Source organism: Nicotiana tomentosiformis, chromosome 3, assembly GCF_000390325.3.
Source record: "Nicotiana tomentosiformis chromosome 3, ASM39032v3, whole genome shotgun sequence".
Classification (NCBI taxonomy): Eukaryota; Viridiplantae; Streptophyta; class Magnoliopsida; order Solanales; family Solanaceae; genus Nicotiana; species Nicotiana tomentosiformis.
In genome coordinates, this window is record NC_090814.1 from 142,452,541 (window position 1) to 142,472,652 (window position 20,112).

Sequence of the window (20,112 nt, forward strand, 5' to 3'; positions counted from 1 at the left end):
TTTTCTCTTTAATTTTGGATTTTGGGGTTGAAATTAGGAAAAATTTGGAAGAACTTCTTCAACAAAGATTTCGTGTTTTGAAGTGAATTTGTGGTCGGATTTGAGTAAATTTTATATGGTTAGACTCGTGAGCGAAAGGGTGTTCGTATTTTATGACTTTTACCCGATTTCAAGACGTGGGCCCCCACAGGCGATTTTTGAGTTAATTTCGGATTTTTTGTTAAAATGTTGATTTCGTTAATTAGATGAGTCTATTATTGTTGTATTTATGATATGTAATTTCTTTTGGCTAGATTTGGGCCATTCAGAGCCGGATATTCGTGGGAAAGGCATTGTGACCGATTGATTGAGCTTGGTTCAAGGTAAGTGGCTTGCCTAACTTTGTGTTGGAGAAATCCCCTTAAGATTTGGAATTATTGTGTTATGTGAGCACCGTGTACGTGAGGTGACGAGTACGTACACTGGCTAGTTATGGTAAAACCCGATTTTCTAACCGAGCAGCAACATGTTTTCCTGTTATTTTGAGTTATACCATTTTAATAAGTACTAATCTATTTTCATTCTTAATTGAGTTATTCCAATATGTGTAGCTATCATGTTTAGTCTAATACAACATGTCTACGTGTCTTAATTGTTTATGTGAATTATGTGCAGCATGCTTAGTGAATTTCCTGCTTCTTTCCTTACTGGTACTTAGTCTAAATTATAAGAATTTTGTGATGTAGTTGTATTTCTATCATTCGCGCTGCATATTTACTTTGGGACTACAGAACGGTATTCCGGGAGATCCCCATGTACTGCATATTTACTTTGGGACTACGGAACGGTATTCCGGGAGATCCCCTTGTACTGCATATTTACTTTGGGACTACGGAACGGTATTCCGAGAGATCCCCCTGCACATTTACTTTGGGACTACAGAACGGTATTCCGGGAGATCCCCCTGCAGATTTACGTTTGGGACTACGAGACGGTATCTCGGGAGATCCCCTATTGTGTTTCTGTTTACTGAGCTGTTACCTTCTATGATTTCATTGTTGTTAAATTTCAGCCTTAATTTTATTGCGGTATTACACTCTATATTATTTTATTATATATTTATCAGTAGGGCCCTGACCCGACCTCGTCACTACTCGACCGAGGTTAGGCTTGGCACTTACTGGGTACCGATTGTGATGTACTCATGCTACTCTCTGCATATGTTTTTCGTGTGTAGATCCAGGTGCACCTTATCAGCCGCACTATCAGTGAGCCGGGACAGCTTTGGAAACTTCAAGGTATATATGCCGCGTCTGCAGACCTCGGAGTTCCCTTCTACTCTTTCTCATGTCCATTATCTTCTGTATTTTACCTTGTTAGACTCTGATGTATAGAGACACTGAATTTTTTTTCCTTCTGTAGTTTGTGATTCACGATGTTCTGGGTTTTGGGATTTGTTGTGTATTTTTGAATAGTTGATTAAATTTATATTTTTATTTCATTATTCCGAAAAATGTTTGGTTTACCTAGTTATAGAGACTAAGTGCCGTCACGACGTCACACCATGGGGAAATTGGGTCGTGATAAACCTACACAGGTTCAAATCACGAGATAGACAAAAAACTAAACCTCAAATTTTGAAAATGCACTAGCTAAACCGCGAGAATTATTCAATAATCAAACTGTTATTGCAAATAAAAAACCTCAGAAAAGTGTTTTATTTATTTAAAAAAAAAGGTGAGAAATAAAGAGCTGGATCCTCGACAATGTCTCTCGCGGTTTTCACTCCCATTATTCCATAATAGACCCGCCAACTTCGTAATCGATAAGCGCATGTTATGGCCTCAACGTTTCCCCACATCTCAATTTACCCTTATTTTTGCGTCAAAATCGTTAGTGTACCCGTCCTAAAACATATGGGGACTGGGGAGACAGTAAAACTACAGCTTTTACAGCTATCAGACCCAAAAATTACTGTGAGTGGGAGTCCTACGTGGCACCCAGATATTCTCAGGAGCCAGCTACTAACTCTCTTATTTCTCCTCCCCCATAAATAGAGGCATTCTTTTGTGTACATTCCAGCCATCAACTTCATGTGTTTCTCGTTCGCTTTGTATTAAAGCTAACAGCTAAATTGATTTCTATTCCAACTTTTAGATTTTGGATAAGCGTTAGCTTCTGTAAGACTCAACCAGAAAGGTTCGCTTCAGTTATTGTCTCCATTATAAAGGTTCTTTTCCCCTTTATCAAAACAAAGCAGCTGCTTCTTTTCTTTACCTTTTCTTGTCAAAATTCGAAGTTGATTCTTGTCTTGACTTCAACCGCATTTTCAATATCAACTCTCTGCTGGTTGTTTAAATTGGTGATCCCTGGTTTTTAACTTCAAGAAATTCAAGATGTTAGACGCATGGCTGAAAAGCAAGTTCTATGCCAGATGGTAATAACGATAATTCTACAAGGCTCTCTGTTTTTCTTTCCTTCTTTTTTGTTTTGAAAATTTTCTGTGATGGTTTTTTTTTAATTCTTTTGTTATTAGCCTATTTGTTCTGCTCATGTTCTTTTGGGTTTTTTCCTGGTACAGCAAGGCCAATATCAAGCTGACAAAGACTCGAATCGATATGGTAAAGAGGAAGAGGAATGCAATGCTGAAATATTTGAAGAGTGACGTAGCGGATCTCCTTAAAACTGGATTGGATGTCAACGCCTACAGCAGGGTAATTTTCTTTCCTTACCTTTTTTTTTTTTTTTTTTTTTGAATTTCTGGGATTCAAAAAGTTTCGTCTTGTTTCAATGAGAAATCATCCCAAATCTGCGGTTCCTTTTTGTTAGTCTTTTTTGTTTGAGATTTATTTGCGGGTATGTTATAATCAAATGGATTATAAAGTGTTCCAATATTAACATTTTCGCTTTCATTCTTTTGGTGTAATCGATTTTCCTGGCCAATTTCAAGGTTTCCTGATGAGGCAGTTAGATTTTGATATCTCATCAAATATAAAGGTCTCTGTCCATAAAATTATGCATTCGGAACATAATTAACTTGATTTCAAGAGTCAATGGAGATTTTAGATTTTGAAACTTTTGAAAGATACGGCATGCAATGAGAACTCCCATAGGAATCTATACTACTATGTTAAACTTATTGGGATAAAAAGATTGACTTTTCATAATTACTAGTATGAGTGAAGCCTCAAAGTTGACAGAGCTCAATTTATTCTAACTTATTTCATGTAATCGTGAGTCTAAAAATTTAAAAGGCTAGTAATTGTTATATTTCTCCCTCTTCCCTAAACTGTGCATAGCTCAATTTATTCTAATTTGGAGTTTCGGTTGATTGCAACAGGCTGAAGGCCTTCTGGTTGAGCTCAATCGCTCCCGCTGTTATGATCTCTTGGAGCAATATTGTGATCACATCTCAAATAATCTTGTAACCATGTATAAACAGAGGTATTTTTCTTTTTTATTTATACTATATGTATAATCGTGAGGCGCCATAAAACATTGCGAGTAGTTTCCTCAATTTCTGGGTAATTTGGTCATAGGGACTGTCCTGAGGAATGCAGAGAAGCTGTATCATCTTTGATATTTGCAGCAGCAAGATTATCGGACGTGCCAGAATTACGCCAACTAAGAAGTGTATTTACTGAGAGATATGAAAATTCCGTTGAATGTTATGTCAGTAAAGAGGTACTCACTCATCTTTTCACTGTCATAATATTTGTGCTTAAACTTACAAATGCAGCTTTACTTTTTTCCCTCTAGCTCTAAAAAAACATAACAAATTTTCTTTCTTGACAGTTTGTTCAAAACTTGAAGTCAGTAGCTACAAAGGAGATGAAGCTTCAGTTGATGAAAGATATAGCATCAGAATCTGGTATTGAATGGAATTCAAAGGCTTTAGAGCAGAAGCTATATAATCCACTTGTATCAGAACAAGTAAGCCTTCGATAGGACTTCATAATCTCCTCTTTTGTTGCATTTAAGCCAACTTGAATTTCTGTTTAAAAGTAAACTTGGCGTGTAACGAATTGATAGTAGTTGTTATTTTTTAAGATTCTGTTATCCTTTCTGTCTGGAGTTTCCAGTAGTAAGAAGTGTACCATTCTGTTTTCTCTGTGTCTGGCCTATGCACATTTTACATATATTTTCCCTGCCTAATAAGCACACTATTTGTATTGTCTGATTCTTTCGCAGGACTGGACCAAGAGTCAGAATGATCAGAAGCACAATCTGCACAATAAGATGGATGGATCAGCTCAGAAGAGAGATTATGAAGCTGTTAGATTTAATCGCGAGAAGGCGAAGCAACTTACCACTTCCAAGGATAAATTGGAGCAAAATTCATCGTATTGCAGAAAGGTGGTCCCTGATGAAGAAGATAAGTTGCCTTTGAGAAGGGAGAGTTACAGAAGTGAAAGAAATAGTCTTAGCAGAAAATTAGACGATTCACCTCCAGTAAAAGATATTGAAGAGGATAGCACAGGCATTGAAAGGAAACAAAATAAACCAGAGATTGAGATTGTTCCTGAAGAAGAACCTGATGACAAGAAGCCATTCAATTATAGGTCAATTATCCCTCCTTATATCAAATCAAGACTGAGCTTAACAAAAAACAGTTTGGATTCCTCTGCTCCTAGTTCCACTGGAGAAGTGGCCAATGAAGAAGAAAATTGCAAGGGTGATACAGCTGAAAAATCCAAGGACAAACCAAGATCAGCTAGGACGAGACGTGGCACAAAAGTCACAACTGGTGATGATAAGGAAAATGGAGATGAAGAGGAAAAACTGATGGATAGGCTATTGATGCACTTCAGCAGGAAAAGGTTCCAAAAGGACATCAAGAAACCAGAATCAGTTAAGACACCTACTAATCAAGCTGGAGTTGACAGTACTAATGAAGTGTCGAGGCGTAGACGTATGGGGAATAGAGCAGCATCCCTTCCAGTTGAACTGGAACAAACAAGTCCAAGGGAGCTAAGCCAAGGGCACAATCGAGCAAATTCATTTCAACCTGATATGTTGGGTCCAAATAGACATGTCCATCCTAAGCTACCTGATTACGATGACTTTGTGGCTCGACTAGCATCTCTCAGAGAGAAATCAAAAGAATAAAAAGTTTAGTTAGATGAACCTATATCCCTTCAATATGTAGTCCATCATATTACTAGTTACTGCATTGGTTATCATATTCTTTGTTTACATGTTAGGATTGTTATCTGTAAGCAGTATAGAAATAGGTCATCACATTCTGTTGTAAATACACTAGCTGGATAAAGTTTACGTGTGTATTGTCCTTATATTGAAGTCTTATCGATTATTCAAATCCCATATATTGAAGTCTTATTGATTATTCAAATCCCATTGTTTTAATTATGTGGAGCTTGGTTTTACCTACTCTCAAGCTTTTGCTTTTATGCTGCATCTTGAACAACTGTTATTGGAGTTAACTTGCAAACTGCACAAACTAACTTCTGCATTAAGGGGAGATATGGAAGATTAAAGTTATGCGCAATAAGGAAAACAATGACTCAATCCATAATAACAAGTGCAGACTGCAGAGAAGAACTTGGTGGCTTTAAAGATTTGAAAATGTTTTTTTTTTTTGAGAAATGTTTTCTAGGAAAAGTTTGCTCAAAACAAAATGTGTGGAAAATTATAAATGTCTTTTGAAATTTTGCCAATGTTCTTGGAAATTTGCTTTGGATGGCACTTTCAACTGAAAATTTATTTAAAAAGTTTTCTGATTTAAAAAATAACAATTTCTTATTGAAATTTACAAATATAAATCATATTAACACCTCTTTAATACGAGTAAATTACAAATGTACCCCTTGTATTTTAAAATGAGACACTTAGGGTGTGTTTGGTATGAAGGAAAATGTTTTCCATGGAAAATTAGTGATTTTCTCACTTATTTTCCTTTGTTTGGTTAGTGAGTGAAAAGCTTTTTCCGGAAAATATTTTCTAGTGTTTGGTTAGAGTTATGCTACTCTCTTCAACACACCTTTTCCAAAATCCTCATGTTTTCTATACTCCTTCCCCTCCCCCTGGAACTCTATTTTTTTCAAAAATTTAATTATTCTTTTCAAAATTCACACAAACCCAAAGGAACTAATGTGCTACTTTATTTTTTCACATAAGAACAACGTTGAGCTCGATAACTAAATAGAAAATACTTTTTTTGTTGAAAAAGAAAGTATCATTTCTACAACATGAAAAGAAATTACTCATATTGTTGAATGAAAGAGAATACTATTGTACATCATGAAAAGAAAGTATTCGTTTTGTTGAAATGAAAGAAAATACCTTTTTTACATCATGAATAAAAAGTACTCGTTTTGTTAAAATAAAATAAAATAATTTTTCTACATCAGGAAAAGAAAATACATAGTTTGTTGAAATGAAAGAAAATATTATTTCTACATCATGTAAAAAATTACTCGTTTTGTTAAAATGAAAGAAAATATTTTTTCTACGTTAGGAAAAGAAAATACTTAGTTTGTTGGAATGAAAGAAAATACTTCTTCTACATCATGAAAAAAAGTACTCGTTTTGTTAAAACGAAAGAAAATATTTTTCCACATCATGAAAAGAAAGTACCCATTTTGTTGAAATAAAAGAAAATACTTTTTCGACATCATGAAAAAAAATACTCATTTTGTTGAAATGAAAGAAAATACTTTTTCTACATCATACAAAGAATATACTCATTTTGTTGAAATAAAAAAAAAATCTATTTACAACATGAAAGGAAAGTAGGGGTTGGGGTGGATGGGTAGGGTGGTTGGAGGGTGGGATGGATAAGGTGGGTGGGTGTTGGTGGGGATGAGGGATAGGGTGGAGAATATTGAAAAAGAATTTTAGAAAATAGTTTTCCTTCTTTTGACAGGGAAAACATTTTTCTCCAATTGGAGAAAAATGAGTTCATGAATGTTTTCCAAAATATTTAAGCCAACCAAACATGGAAAAATTGAAAAATATTTTTCGGAAAATATTTTCCTTCATACCAAATGCACCCTTAATCGCCCTATTTCATATAAATCATAAGCTATCAATAATTTGCATAATTTTCTCGTTAGGGATAATTTAATTTTAAATTGCAGAGTTATTTATAGCTACTGCAATATAATTATTTGTTTTACACCATCTATATAATGTCATTATTGTTATAAAATAAAGACTGTAATGTAAAGACAAGTATAGAGAGAAACTAATATATTATTCAAACTTCAAACTTATGTACATAATGAACTGAATTCTCCTCTATTTATAGAAGAAAGGAAGTTGCTGTGTAAACTGCTACAGCAAGCTGCTTCTTGTAAGCTGTTGTGTAAGCTGCTACTGTACCAAATATAGATAATCTTCTGCTAGAGTTAATATTTATCCATAACGGAGTACCGAAAGGATACGCTTTTTCATGAGGCTTATTTCCAATAGAGTACTAAATAGATAAATATATTTACCACAGAGTCCCATATGGATAAGCTTCTTCAGGAAGCTTATTTACAATGGAGTATTAAATGAACATCCATAATATAATATATTTATAACACTCCTCATTGGATGTTCATTAAAAGATATTGTGCCTCGTTAAAACCTTACTAGGAAAAACCCAGTGTAAAAAATTCTAGTAAAGGAAAAAGAGTACACATATTTAGTAATACGCAATTCTAGCTGCCTCATTGAAAACCTTATAAGAAAAACCCCATGGGAAAAATCTTAGTAAGGAAAAAAGAGTACAACGCGTATTTCACTCCCCCCGATGAAAACTTTGTTCCAAATATTTGAGTCTCCGCATTCCAATCTTGTATACCATCTTCTCAAAAGTTAAAGTTGGCAAAGTGAACAAATCTGCTGGATTGTCACTTGAACGAATTTATTGCACATTGATGTCACCATTTTTCTGAAGATCATATGTGTAGAATAATTTTGGTAAAATGTGCTTCGTTCTATCTCCTTTTATAAATCATCCCTTTAATTGGGCTATGCATATAGCATTGTCTTCGTATAATATTGTGGTTTTTTTTTATCACATTCCAACCTATATTTTTCTCGAATAAAATGAATCACTGATCTCAACCATACGCATTCCCTACTTGCTTCATGAATAGTTATTATCTCAGCATGATTTGAAGAAGTAGCAGCAATAGATTGCTTTGTGAAGCGCCATGATATGATAGTACCTCCACATGTAAACACATACCCGATTTGAGATCGAGCTTTATGGGTATCAGATAAATAACCTGCATCTGCACTACCTTTGTTAGCATTAGCAAGATACATGAGTGAACCAATTGCACTGAGATAGAATATTGCATGACCAAGGAGTTCCTCATCCTCTTCTGGAAGTCAGAACGGATCCTTATTCACTTCAAGTGATCGAACACCCATTGGTGTATTTAATAGGTGCGCTTTGTCCATGTAAAAGCGTTTAAAGACCCATTCTATATAGGCAGATTGATGGATAAAGATCTCGTCTGCTAAATATTCAATTTGCAGACCAAGACAAAATTTTATTTTTCCAAGATCTTTCATCTCAAATTCTTTCTTAAGTTATTCAATTGCCTTTTGGAGCTCTTCTGGAGTTCCAACAAGATTTATGTCATCAACATAAACAACAAGTATAAAAAAAATTGATGCCAATTTCTTTATAAAAATACATGGACAAATAACATCTTTTATGTAACCTTCTTTCAGCAAATATGCACTGGGGCGATTATATCACATGCGCCCAGATTGATTTAAACTGTACAAATATCTTTGTAATCTGATTGAGTACATTTCACGATACTTTGAACTATATGCTTCAAGCATTTTAAATCCTCCAGGGATCTATATATAGGACTTAATCAAATGAGTCATATAGGTTATGACTTGCATTTAGATGGCATGACATCTTCAAGTGTCTGGACTACAGGTTCGATCCTCACAATCTTTTACAATATTGTGAACTATATTGTATCAAATATATCGTCGAAAATCATTTTGTATCGGTTCCTAAGCGACATAACTTGTTGAGATCTCATCACTTTCTTTATTTTCAAGTACCTGAACTTCTTCTGGAGTTTCATGGAATGTTATGCCATGGGCTCTTCTAGAGCTCATTTCCTCTTCATTATGATCATTTGCTCCTATCATTTTTCAAGGATTGTTACCTTTGGAGCCGATCGATTTACTACGCTTCATGCATGCAATATACTTTATCCTCCAGGGACTTTAATTTTAATAGGAGCATTTGCAGTTGAAATATGATATTTAATTTTGGATCAGCAAATGCTTCTGGCATTTGACTTGAATTATCTTCTAAGTGAGGATCATATTAACGGTAACTCGATTCATATAGCATATTTTTCTGATGTTTATTCCATCACCCAAATGTTAGAAAAACTAACACATATCCCCAATCTTCTTTGGGAAACCTATCTTTGTGCATTGTGGTAGAGAAATTAATCATATACCACACATCAAAAGTTATTAGATGGTAAAAATATTAGTTTCTGATCCTAAACCAATTGTGAGGGGAGGACTTATCATATTTTGTTGGTATGATGCATACAAGTGCTGTTGTATGCATTTTAAAAAATCTTAGGCCAACATATAAAGCTTTGTTCTCATAATCAATAGTTTAGCCATTAATATGAGGTATTCAATGCTAAACTAGCTAGGATATAAACCAGCATCATCAAGATGAACTATCTTGATTTCATAATCTGAAAATTATGCTCTTAATTAAGAAAAGCAATTTCAAATGCCAAACAACATGTTGACAATAAACGCACGTGTAACCATCTCATATATGTATCTATAAGTAGTTCACATGATAGGTCAATGGGCCCATATTCACCTTTTATATATTCCATAATTTAGGGATTTTAGTCTCAACTTTAGATGGTATAATCAATTTATTATGAGAACAAGCAACACAAGAGAAGTCTTGAATAATCTTCTAGCTCTTCAGTATATGCTTATCTGAATTCTCAAATAGCTCATTTAAAAATGGCAAATGAAAACTTCAAGTTTATCATGGCATGTGTTATCTCTAAGTAAACTTCTGGTTTACTATGGCATAAACTTTTGCATCAATAAACTTCTCATTTACTGTGGCTACTTTTGTATCAGTAAATTTCTGGTTTACAGTAGCTACTTTTGCCTCAGTAAAACTCCTGGTTTACTGTGACTGCTTTTGCATTAGTAAACTTCTGGTTTACTGTGATACATGATATAGTACAAATTAAAGAATAAGGCGGGTCACTTCTCACATACATATTATTTTACCCTATATGATTGTGGAAATATGAAGATTTTCAATCTTCTAGTCATTTGTAGTCTCAATATGATAGCCATTTATTAGCAAAATTCAGGTTTACTATAACATATATTTTGACCATATTCATATAATATGAATGCCATATTTGTATATAAGCTATTCGAGAGCCTTTATTTATTATCAACAATCTAATATTTATCCGACACTACCGGTGTCATGTGTCTTCTAGACAAACAGTTAAATCTTCAGGAGCTTTTGATAAATTTTGTACTACCAAATATTGTTCAGACACTTCTGGTGTCATGAGAGAAAATCATAATCAAACGAACAATATAAAGACAATTCTAAATTTATAAATGACGAAAATTAAGAATTTTAATATTTGTTTTTACCACTACATAGTATTTTCCTACTTTAGGAGGAAATTTTAATTATTTACTACTTCAAGAGAAATTTGGAATATGAAATATTGAGAATATATTCTCTCAATCGTATTACCTCTTCTGGAGGTGAATCGTAATATATTTACATCAAGAGCGCGTTCATATTTAAAATTGTCACATTCACTTCATGAAATGAATTAATATTATCAAAAGTTCTCTTCCTTCAGGAGATAGAACATAATTATCCGAACGTGCATAATCACATCAAATTGTGATGTTTCGAACTTCTTTTAAGATATTTGCTACTTCAGAAACAAATCGAGGTATGAATATAATATAGAGAATTTTCTCTAACTTATCTTCATTGTAACTATAGTAAGCCTAATTTATCACTTCTGGTGTTCATAGGCATATAACACTTCTGGTGGTTAACAAAATTTAGTTACAATGAGATATATGAAACATAGCCGCTTCTGGTGGCCGTACTCTGCTGGAGTTCAAGTGAACCATGAAGTTAAGTCATAACGAGACTTAGGAAATATTACCATTGTTGGTAATTATATATTTCTCATAAACTCTACTGGAGTTTAGATGGATCTGACATTGTTATTTACTTTGTAATCTTTTACGGAGATGACAACATGATGAAAACAAGTATATAAGAAAAATAGTTGTTATATGCTAATACGTATACAGAGCACGTAATATAGCAAGTTGATTCAATATCCATTGTCTTCTTAGCCTTCAAATTTGTATTTCAAATCACAATATACCTGCAAGTCCTGCATCACTAGATGCTTAGAATTAGCACGTGATGGACATAGATAATAGATAATAAGCATAATTTTTCAAGATCATGAAGGAAATCAAATTAACATTATAAATTAATAAGCCTTATCTTTGAGAAATGACATCAGAAAGATTTCATCTCTTCATACAGTTGGAAATTAACAAAACCAACGTGTTGTTCACCACTCCAAGGATGTAATTTTCCTCAAAATGCTCTGAATGAACTCGGTTTGACCACGCACAAGGGCAGTATGTTGCCTCACAGTCAGGTAGTGATGATGAAATTAGAGACTCGTGCTGATAACGTGTTATAAAATAAAGACTAAGTAAAGACAAGTATATAGAGAAACTGATATATTATTTAAACTTCAAACTTATGTACATAATAAACTGAATTCTCCTCTATTTATTGAAGAAAAGAAGTTGTTGTGTACGCTGCTACTGCAAGCTGCTTGTAAGCTAATGTGTAAGCTGCTACTGTAAGCTGCTACTCTAAGCTGTTATGTAAGCTGCTACTGTACCAAATATATATAATCTTCTACCAGAGTTAATATTTATCCATAACGGAGTACCGAAATGATAAGCTTATTCAGGAAGCTTATTTCCAATAAAGTACTAAATAAATAAACATATTTATGGCGGAGTCCCATATGGATAAGTTTCTTCAGAAAGTTTATTTACAACAGAGTACTAAATGAAAATACATAATATAATATATTTATAACAATTATAACATTTTTCTTAATAGTTATTCTAGATTATCCATCAATAATTTTTAATTGCGATAGTTGCTACTATTACTTTTTTTAAATAATCTAGTTGTGTAAATATTTTATTCCGAATACAAATTTGAACCCTTTTTCTCACATTTGGGTTTTAGTTCAACTTAAAAGGAACAGCGTTGCCGGAGAGAACTAACGGAGCTACAAAGAGTGGCTGCGGCGTATACATCAACTTTGCAGCTACACTATTGATTCAATGGAGCGCGAAGACGGTGGGCAGCAGCCGCGTACATCGTCGTTTCCACCGTCACCGTCACCGTCACCGTCCTCGTCACCGGTTGTCAGCTTTAGGGAGGAGGACCAAGTGATGAGCGAAGTTCATCTCGGCTGCCCTCCTTATCACTCCGGTCCCCATGTCTCCCATTTTACTATCTCGTTACCACCTCACTACGGTAATTTAAATTTCCTCTTTTTCTTCTTCATATCAAATTTCATATGTTCTTGGAGAATTATGAAATTGATTTATTTCTACTTTTTTTTTACGATAATATAATAACTGGTAACCTTTTTTATATAAATATTTGATATAATATATCACGGTTGTTGTATGTCTGCTGCAAATTAGAGATACTATTGAACTGAGTGGATTTTCTGATCTTAACAATTAGTACAGTAACAAGTGATGATATTAACTCGTATGCTGGCCTCTTATAGGAACTGAAGCACTATTTGCTTGTTGTTAGAATAGCCTAAAATGTCTGAAGTGATTACAGAAGCTTGCTGTAGTGTGTGTACATATTTGGACTTCTCGGTGTGACACATGACAGGATGAAGTAGGATCTTGATTCCTCATGAAAACATTAATCAAAGATTTAGTGTTCTTTTCAACTTTGCAGATAATTCCCCACTGAGACAACATACTGATGCAGTTGATAATATATCAATTTCAACATCTACCAAGTTTGACTTGGATGAAGATGGTGATCTTATTCTAACACGACGCAAAAGTAAGTTAACTGCATCTCAAAATTAAGGCTTTCATCAAGAATTATCCTTTGTGTGTGTATATTTGTCCACCATACGCTATAACATACTGAATCCTTGTTTACAGCACTTTCATTTGCTTTTGTACTTTTTTAAGTCATTGGATTTCATTTCATCTTAATTGTTTGGCAGTCCTTTCATCTATTTACGAAGTACTATTTTTTTCAATGTCAAAATGTATTGGTTTATGAGCGTTTCATCTCGGTGCATACACTTTGATGATCGTTCGTTTGCTTTTGAGATCTAATAGTGTTACTAGCTAGAGATGGTATACCAATGGAGGTATACAAAAACATGAAAATTTGTGTTTAATGTGAACTTAGGCTGGTTCAGCCTGTGAGTAAATTATCTCTGGCTTTGATTTCTGCAATCTGTTTGAAAATCATTGAGTTTCTGAACCTGGATCTATCTTGATCATAATAGAAGTGTCTGGAGTTCATCTCAAGTGTTCCACTATAAGCTTTCAATTTTCCCCTCTTCAGAGAAGAGTGAACAAGACCAGAAATCCATTGGAATTTCATGAAAAAAATACTCCATCCATCACATACCTACTCTTTAATTTAGTACATCTAAAAAAGAATGACCTCTTTGCTCAATCTCAAAATGTACAATTTGGATAGAGTTTGATGTGTTAATGTTACTTTTCCAACATAATTGAGCGTCATTACACTGCCTTCGTATATTCCACCCTTACTTCAAAATATCACCAACTAGCTCTAATCGCAGGTCGTTCCCAAGAGAGGCAGTTTCAAATACCTTGGGTCGGTTATCGAGGGGGTGGGGAGATCGACGGGATGTCACACACTGTATAGGGGTAGGGTGGATGAAATGGAGGTTAGCATCTTGAGTCCTGTGTGACAAGAAAGTGCCACCGCTACTCAAAGGTAAGTTTTATAGAGCGGTGGTTAGATCGACCATGTTGTATGGGCTGAGTGTTGGCCAGTTAAGAACTAACACATCCAGAAGATGAAAGTAGCAGAAATGAGGATGTTGAGGTGGATGTACGGGTACAATAGGATGGATAAGATTATGAATGAAGATATTCGGGAGAAGGTGGGCGTGGCTCCCATGGATGACAAGATGCGGGAAGTGAGGCTCAGATGGTTCATGCACGTACAAAAGATGAGCCCAGATGCCCCGGTAAGGAGGTGCGAGCAGTTGGCGTTGGTAGGTACGAGGAAAGGTAGAGGGCGGCCTAAGAAGTATTGGGGAGAGGTGATCGGGCGGGATATGGCGAGACTTTAGCTCTCCGAGGACATGGCCTTGATAGGAAGTTGTGGAGGTCGAGCATTAAGGTTGTAAGTTAGGAGGTAGTTGGGCATATTTCTAACTCGTACCAGTGTGAGGCTAGTCTAATAGGATTTTGTCTTAGACTGCTAGTTGTCAATGTTGTGTTCACACTACTCTTACGTTTTCATAGTGCCGGGCCTTATTTACTGGTTATTGTTTTTGCTTTCCATCTATTTACTGGTTTTTATGATGTATTATTTCTATGATTTTTGTTGACGGTACTGATATATTGTCTCTTTTCGTCTTCTTGAGCGGAGGTCTATCGGAAACAACCTCTCTACTCCCTCGGGGTAGAGGTAAGGTCTGCGTACACACTACCCTCCCCAGATCCCACTTGTGGGATTTTACTGGGTCGTCGTTGTTGTTGTTGTTGTTGTTGTAACTCTAATACCACAACACACACTTTCTTCTCTTGATCACCTCTAGCCAACCTTTTTCAGTTAATTCAGGAGGAAAAGTTCAGAGAAAGCACAAAGATTACCTAGATAAGAAGTGTATTTTCTCTTTGTGGTTTTATAGTAAAATAGGGAATATTGGTTTTCCTAAATTAACCTTCAGATGAATGCTTTTAAGAAAGATGCACATCTACTTGGCTTGAATAGTTATATGGTGTCCCTGGTTATGAACCCAAGCTCCTCATCGCTCCCTCCACCAACCATTTCAAATTAAATAGCCGTAGATGTAATGTGTCATTTTCCTTTTACTTGCAGAATTACCTAGCCATCATCTTGTTTTGACCATCCAACACAATATCACTTCATCGATTCCTAGAGTTGGTTTGCAGGTAATCCAAAAATTTCAGCATTCGTTGGGCCTTATATCTTTTCTTTACTTCATCTATAATTCCTCCATTCAGCTTCTCTCCCCCTATTTAAAGAGCTTATGACATTTCCTGTGGATGCCTTTTCTCCTCAATTTGTATGACGGGAATTACTGAAAATTGTATGAGCACATCTCTTTTCCTATAGTGTAAATATGTGTTCCTAAATGTCAGTAATCACTATTGTCCTCATTAGGCTATCTGAAGTTTTGAGTGTTTTTAGGCGCTATTCAATTAGTTATTTTTTTCCTAATCAGGTTTGGAGAGCAGAACTAGTACTTGCTGATCTTGTGTTGCATGTGATGTCTATATCATCTGATTTTGATGAAGTTGTTGCATTGGAGCTTGGGGCTGGTACAGGTAAGTTTCATCAGCTTTAATTTCTTCTGTTCTGTTTGTAGCATCAGCATTGGTACCTCTAGTCATTGCAAACTTCCTCATTGACTGAATGGTGATGCCAAGATCGAGTACTTGCCTGATAAAGTTCACCTTAAACCATAAAAGTAATTTAAAAATTAAAATGAGAAAGAAAAAAATTCATTATCAATATTGTTTTTTCAAAAATTCAAGGAGAAAGAAGAAATTTAAATTTTCTTGTTGAGGTGGGCAATATGTATTTCAGTATCCATTGTTCTCCATGTGAACCCATTTCAATTGTTAGCCTTATTTACATTTATTAATTAATGGACACCTAATCATATTGTAGGTACTCCATATTTACTAAACAACTATCAACAACACATCCATATTTTTATTTATTATACGATAAGAAATACCTATGTGGGTCTTGATAAAAAAAAAAGGGATACCTATGTGGGTTCAGTTGCAGGATCCAGGTCCCAGAGCCTATCAGGTACCTAGCAAGCCCTATCAGGATCAATAAACAGTATCCTATTGGGTCAGTAAACATTTGATTCTGCTCAGGTATCCTTTTGGTTTTAGAGTCATTGGTATTTGTGTGAAACCTGCCCCACCTCCATCCCTACCACTGAATAACTGAAATTGTAGATTTCAACCATGCACAGTCTCTTGATGTTTTCTTTTGCTTGTAACTGAATAATTTGCAGACTGAGCTCAAGTATCTAGATTTATTCAAGTTTCAAGCATTAGTATCTGCTGTATGACAGATATTCTTTCAATGTTTTTATCAGGGTTAGTTGGTATTTTGCTTGCCCGTGTTGCTAAAACTGTCTTCATAACAGGTATACAAGATTGAAATGCATAAGTTCTAATCTTTTCACTGCTTCTTATTACCAATGCTTCATTTCTCATATTTTAAAGTTTGCAATAGTCACCATCGATGTTATGCTTTTGTCATCCTTCTCTCTGCGGCTGTTGCTGTAATTTATGTCTAATTGTCTATCATTGAGCTAAATATCAAGTGTGGCCGACCATGGTGATGAAGTACTTGACAACTGTGAAAAGTAGATCTTAATGCTGTTTAGGAGGCTGCTAAGTATTACACACTTTTCTGCAAGTAGTTAAGTGAGACTGCACTTCGTGTCTAGCAATTGGCACTTCCCTGCGGTATATTTGGGTGGTCAGAGCTCAATGCCTAGAAATATTATTTGGTTAGTGTAGGATCTTTGTGCTAGGTCAGCTGCTTACTGTTATCAATGCTTCATTTAACATAGTTTGGAGTTTAAACTAGTCACCATCAGTTTATTGTTGTCTTTCCGTGGCTGTTGCTTTGAACTGTCTATCCTTGAGTTAGAGCACTAAGGTTGGCATGCTTTTGTCAAATTATCTCTTTTAGCCCTAAGTTGTATGTGTCAGACCGTGGTGACGAAGTACTTGAGAACTGTGAGAAAAATGTGGATCTTAATGATGAAATATTCCATGGGAAGGCTTCTGTTCACGTACGGGAACTTGATTGGAAAGATTCATGGCCTCCTCAAGAAGCGAAAACTTCACCATCTAAAGGAAGGTAATTGATTGGTCTATACTGTAAGGGAAAGCTAGTATTGCATCTCAAAAAAGCTCTTTAACCACCTTTTGCTGACTTTTTTTGGTGGTTGGAATGATGATAAACATTTGAATGTAAGTACTAAAGCAGGTTAGCCATATTTGTCCAGGTACAGCTGGACTCGATCAGAAATTGAAGAACTCAAGAAAGCTTCTTTGCTTTTAGCTGCTGATGTCATTTACAGCAATGACCTGACTCATGCATTCTTCAGCATCTTAAAGAAATTAATGTTAGACAACCCAGAGAAGGTACCTTGAATGAAGCTGGAGTACTCTATTTTTTTTATTTTTTTTGGGTGACAGTGGTATCGGGTCAACCTGCACTTACCTCGAGTTATCCATCGGGCTTCATGCTACAACGTACAAGCATCACGACAAATTTTTATATGTTCTCTTCTTCTTTTCACGCCCTAAGATTATAACCAAGATTAAGCAGATCTTTGACAGAAAATTGGAATTAAATCAATAGAGAAGTGTATTGTAAATGAAAGTTCAACTTGTTGCTTCAAAAGATGATGAAAACCTACGAAGAAGCTGGACATCAATTCATGAAGTTATCTTGATAGCATGGTATGTAGAATTGGCTAGCAGGTCATTATGTGAAATCAAACAGAAATGAGCCAGTTCATATTTGTCCTAGAATTTGAAACGCTGTAAGGTGTTGAATGTGCATAAAGAGAAGTGTAAAGTATCCTTAGTAGCGGTAATTGAGGCGAAATCTTGTTTCTTGCCATTTTGCCATTTAGGTTCTGCATGTTAGGTCTTATGTTGCTTATTGTTACTTCCAGGTTGTCACTTACCTAAGAAATTCCCACACTTTTTGGTTTTCATATTGGGTCTCCAAAAGCTTTAAAGTATTATGTTGTTGGCACCTTTAAGAGTTAAAAATGATAAAAGCATAGTGATTGATTGGTTCTGGTAATTATCCTTTACTTCAGGTGCTATACTTGGCTCTGGAAAAACGTTACAACTTCACGCTTGATGATCTTGATGTTGTTGCAAATGGATATTCACACTTCCGCAGTCACCTGATCACCGGAGAAGGTAAGCAGGAAGCTGCAAATAGATAAAAACTTCTTTTTACTTCTTATTTGGCACTTCGTCACCACTATATATTTAAGATATGCTACTATGGAGCAGATGATGCAGGATGTAAGCAGCTTTATAGTGCATCCGAGCCCTTCTTTGTTGGCGAGCAGATTGATTTGAGATGCATTCCATGTTATGTGAGGGATTACAACAGAGGGAATGACATTGAAATTTGGAAAATTAAGTTAAATCATAGAGCACTCTTCTGAATTTCAGAAACACACTTATTGGTAACATTTGTCTTCAGCGACTTACCTTATGATTCGTTTTTAGGAGTAAAAATCAGTACTAAATAGGCCTTGTGATTGCATTGCTATGAACTTCAAATTCATCTTCATGCTCTGTAAGCATCAACTGTCACTTTTGCAAAACAGATTCGTAGACGTGCTAATGGTTTGTTCATGTGGAAAAAAAGGCAGCAAACAAGCAATTTGCAGTGATAAATAACTCTTAGAATAATAGAGGTTACAGAAATATGGTTCTGACTTTTCGCAAAGTATTACAGATTTAGGCATCCGAAGACGCGTCACATGCAATATTAGAATCTTTGAATGATGCTGTTTCCATTTGAGAACCCACTTTATAACTTTAGCTGTGCAAAAGCTAGGGAAAAGGTTTTCCAGTCATCTTTTTCCCTTTTTGTGGTGTTGTCGTTAGTCTCTAGCTTAAGGGAAGTTAATTCCAAGTATTCAACTATACCAAATAAAAGGCCTAAATAAAACAACTGGATGCGAACACTGGAATATCTGCTTTTACTAAGTGCACCATGATTCATTAATCATTCCTACCCAAACTTGTACTGAAAGCTTCCTTCTCCAACTTAAAAATAAATTAATAAAGGAAAGAGGAAAGCCAAAGGAGAATTTTGGAGCAACGATAAAATTGTCTCCGTGTGACCTATAGATTATGGGTTCGAGCCGTGAAATCAATCACTGATAATCACTGATGTTTGAGTCAAGATAGGCTGTCTACCCTTTGGAGTACGGTCCTGCCCCGGACCGTGCATCGGGTTGACCTTAGGGAAGTTGTTTACCCCTAAAACGGTATAGTTGAATTTATAGTTCTTCCTAGTTAATCCTCCTATTTATAGCTCTATTTAGGGAGATAAAGATCACCAAATCAATCTCCTCTTGAATGAGAATAAAACCGTCATTAATAGTTGCATAACGGTTGGTTATAAATACAGATATTTTCTGTAACGGTTGCTCTTTGAATGCTATCCGATGGCAATACTTGGAATCTTTGTTACAGGCTACTCTGTCTTCGGGATTCGCTCAGCACCAATTGCATGCTCGGATCCGGGGCCAGCTTATTGGTGACTCACGTTCCACCTGTCTTTAGTTCCGCGTGTCACTTCGTCGTTCGTCCGGCTGTCACTTACCAATTTTACCCGATACAGAGGCCAAGGAAGAAAACGTTTACCAATGCATGTTGTCGAATGATAAAGTGTTGCTCCAACGTTTGTTGAACAACTGGAGCTGAAAGTTCCATTATATTATTCAACAGCCATTTTAGCGAGTTGTAGGTTCTATGACCAATAATCTAAACAAATATCTCGTTTATTTAAAAGAAAAATGTCAAAAACATGAGCTCTGAGAACCTTTTTAGTAGTCAGGAAAAGCCTCTTTTTCTTTAAGTTTAATGTTTTTATAATAGGTCAAATGCATTGACAGATTCTTAAAGTTGTACGTACTTTCTCCTTAGACATTTTATTTTAATTATGTTCCATTTTAAATGCATAGGACAAGAGGGGTTGCTTTGATGGTA

General features: G+C 35.4%; 2 protein-coding genes across 2 annotated transcripts; both read left to right on the forward strand.

The window, feature by feature from the left end:
• The first annotated feature begins 2,063 nt into the window (after nt 1–2,063).
• On the forward strand, nt 2,064–5,332 carry LOC104118666 (vacuolar protein sorting-associated protein IST1). Its single transcript, XM_009629965.4, has 6 exons — nt 2,064–2,416; nt 2,561–2,693; nt 3,320–3,423; nt 3,519–3,663; nt 3,775–3,912; nt 4,171–5,332. The coding sequence occupies exons 1-6, from the start codon at nt 2,376–2,378 to the stop codon at nt 5,086–5,088; spliced, it is 1,479 nt and encodes a 492-aa protein (XP_009628260.1). The 5' UTR covers nt 2,064–2,375; the 3' UTR covers nt 5,089–5,332.
• A 6,938-nt stretch (nt 5,333–12,270) lies between these two features.
• On the forward strand, nt 12,271–18,682 carry LOC104118657 (uncharacterized). The gene is made up of 9 exons (XM_009629960.4): nt 12,271–12,589; nt 13,034–13,144; nt 15,182–15,255; nt 15,549–15,651; nt 16,443–16,493; nt 17,068–17,218; nt 17,367–17,505; nt 18,195–18,300; nt 18,397–18,682. Exons 1-9 carry the CDS (start codon nt 12,394–12,396, stop codon nt 18,552–18,554), a joined length of 1,089 nt encoding a protein of 362 aa, XP_009628255.1. The 5' UTR covers nt 12,271–12,393; the 3' UTR covers nt 18,555–18,682.
• Nucleotides 18,683–20,112: the final 1,430 nt, after the last annotated feature.

Bases quoted from the DNA above. Each gene is read 5' to 3' on its own strand.
- LOC104118666 (XM_009629965.4), top strand. From the start codon at position 2,376: ATGTTAGACGCATGGCTGAAAAGCAAGTTCTATGCCAGATG. The intron at 3,424-3,518 runs GTATTTTTCTTT...ATTTGGTCATAG, and splicing joins GTAACCATGTATAAACAGAG to GGACTGTCCTGAGGAATGCA. The intron at 3,664-3,774 runs GTACTCACTCAT...CTTTCTTGACAG, and splicing joins AATGTTATGTCAGTAAAGAG to TTTGTTCAAAACTTGAAGTC.
- LOC104118657 (XM_009629960.4), top strand. From the start codon at position 12,394: ATGGAGCGCGAAGACGGTGGGCAGCAGCCGCGTACATCGTCGTTTCCA. The intron at 15,256-15,548 runs GTAATCCAAAAA...TTTCCTAATCAG, and splicing joins TTCCTAGAGTTGGTTTGCAG to GTTTGGAGAGCAGAACTAGT. The intron at 18,301-18,396 runs GTAAGCAGGAAG...ACTATGGAGCAG, and splicing joins TCACCTGATCACCGGAGAAG to ATGATGCAGGATGTAAGCAG.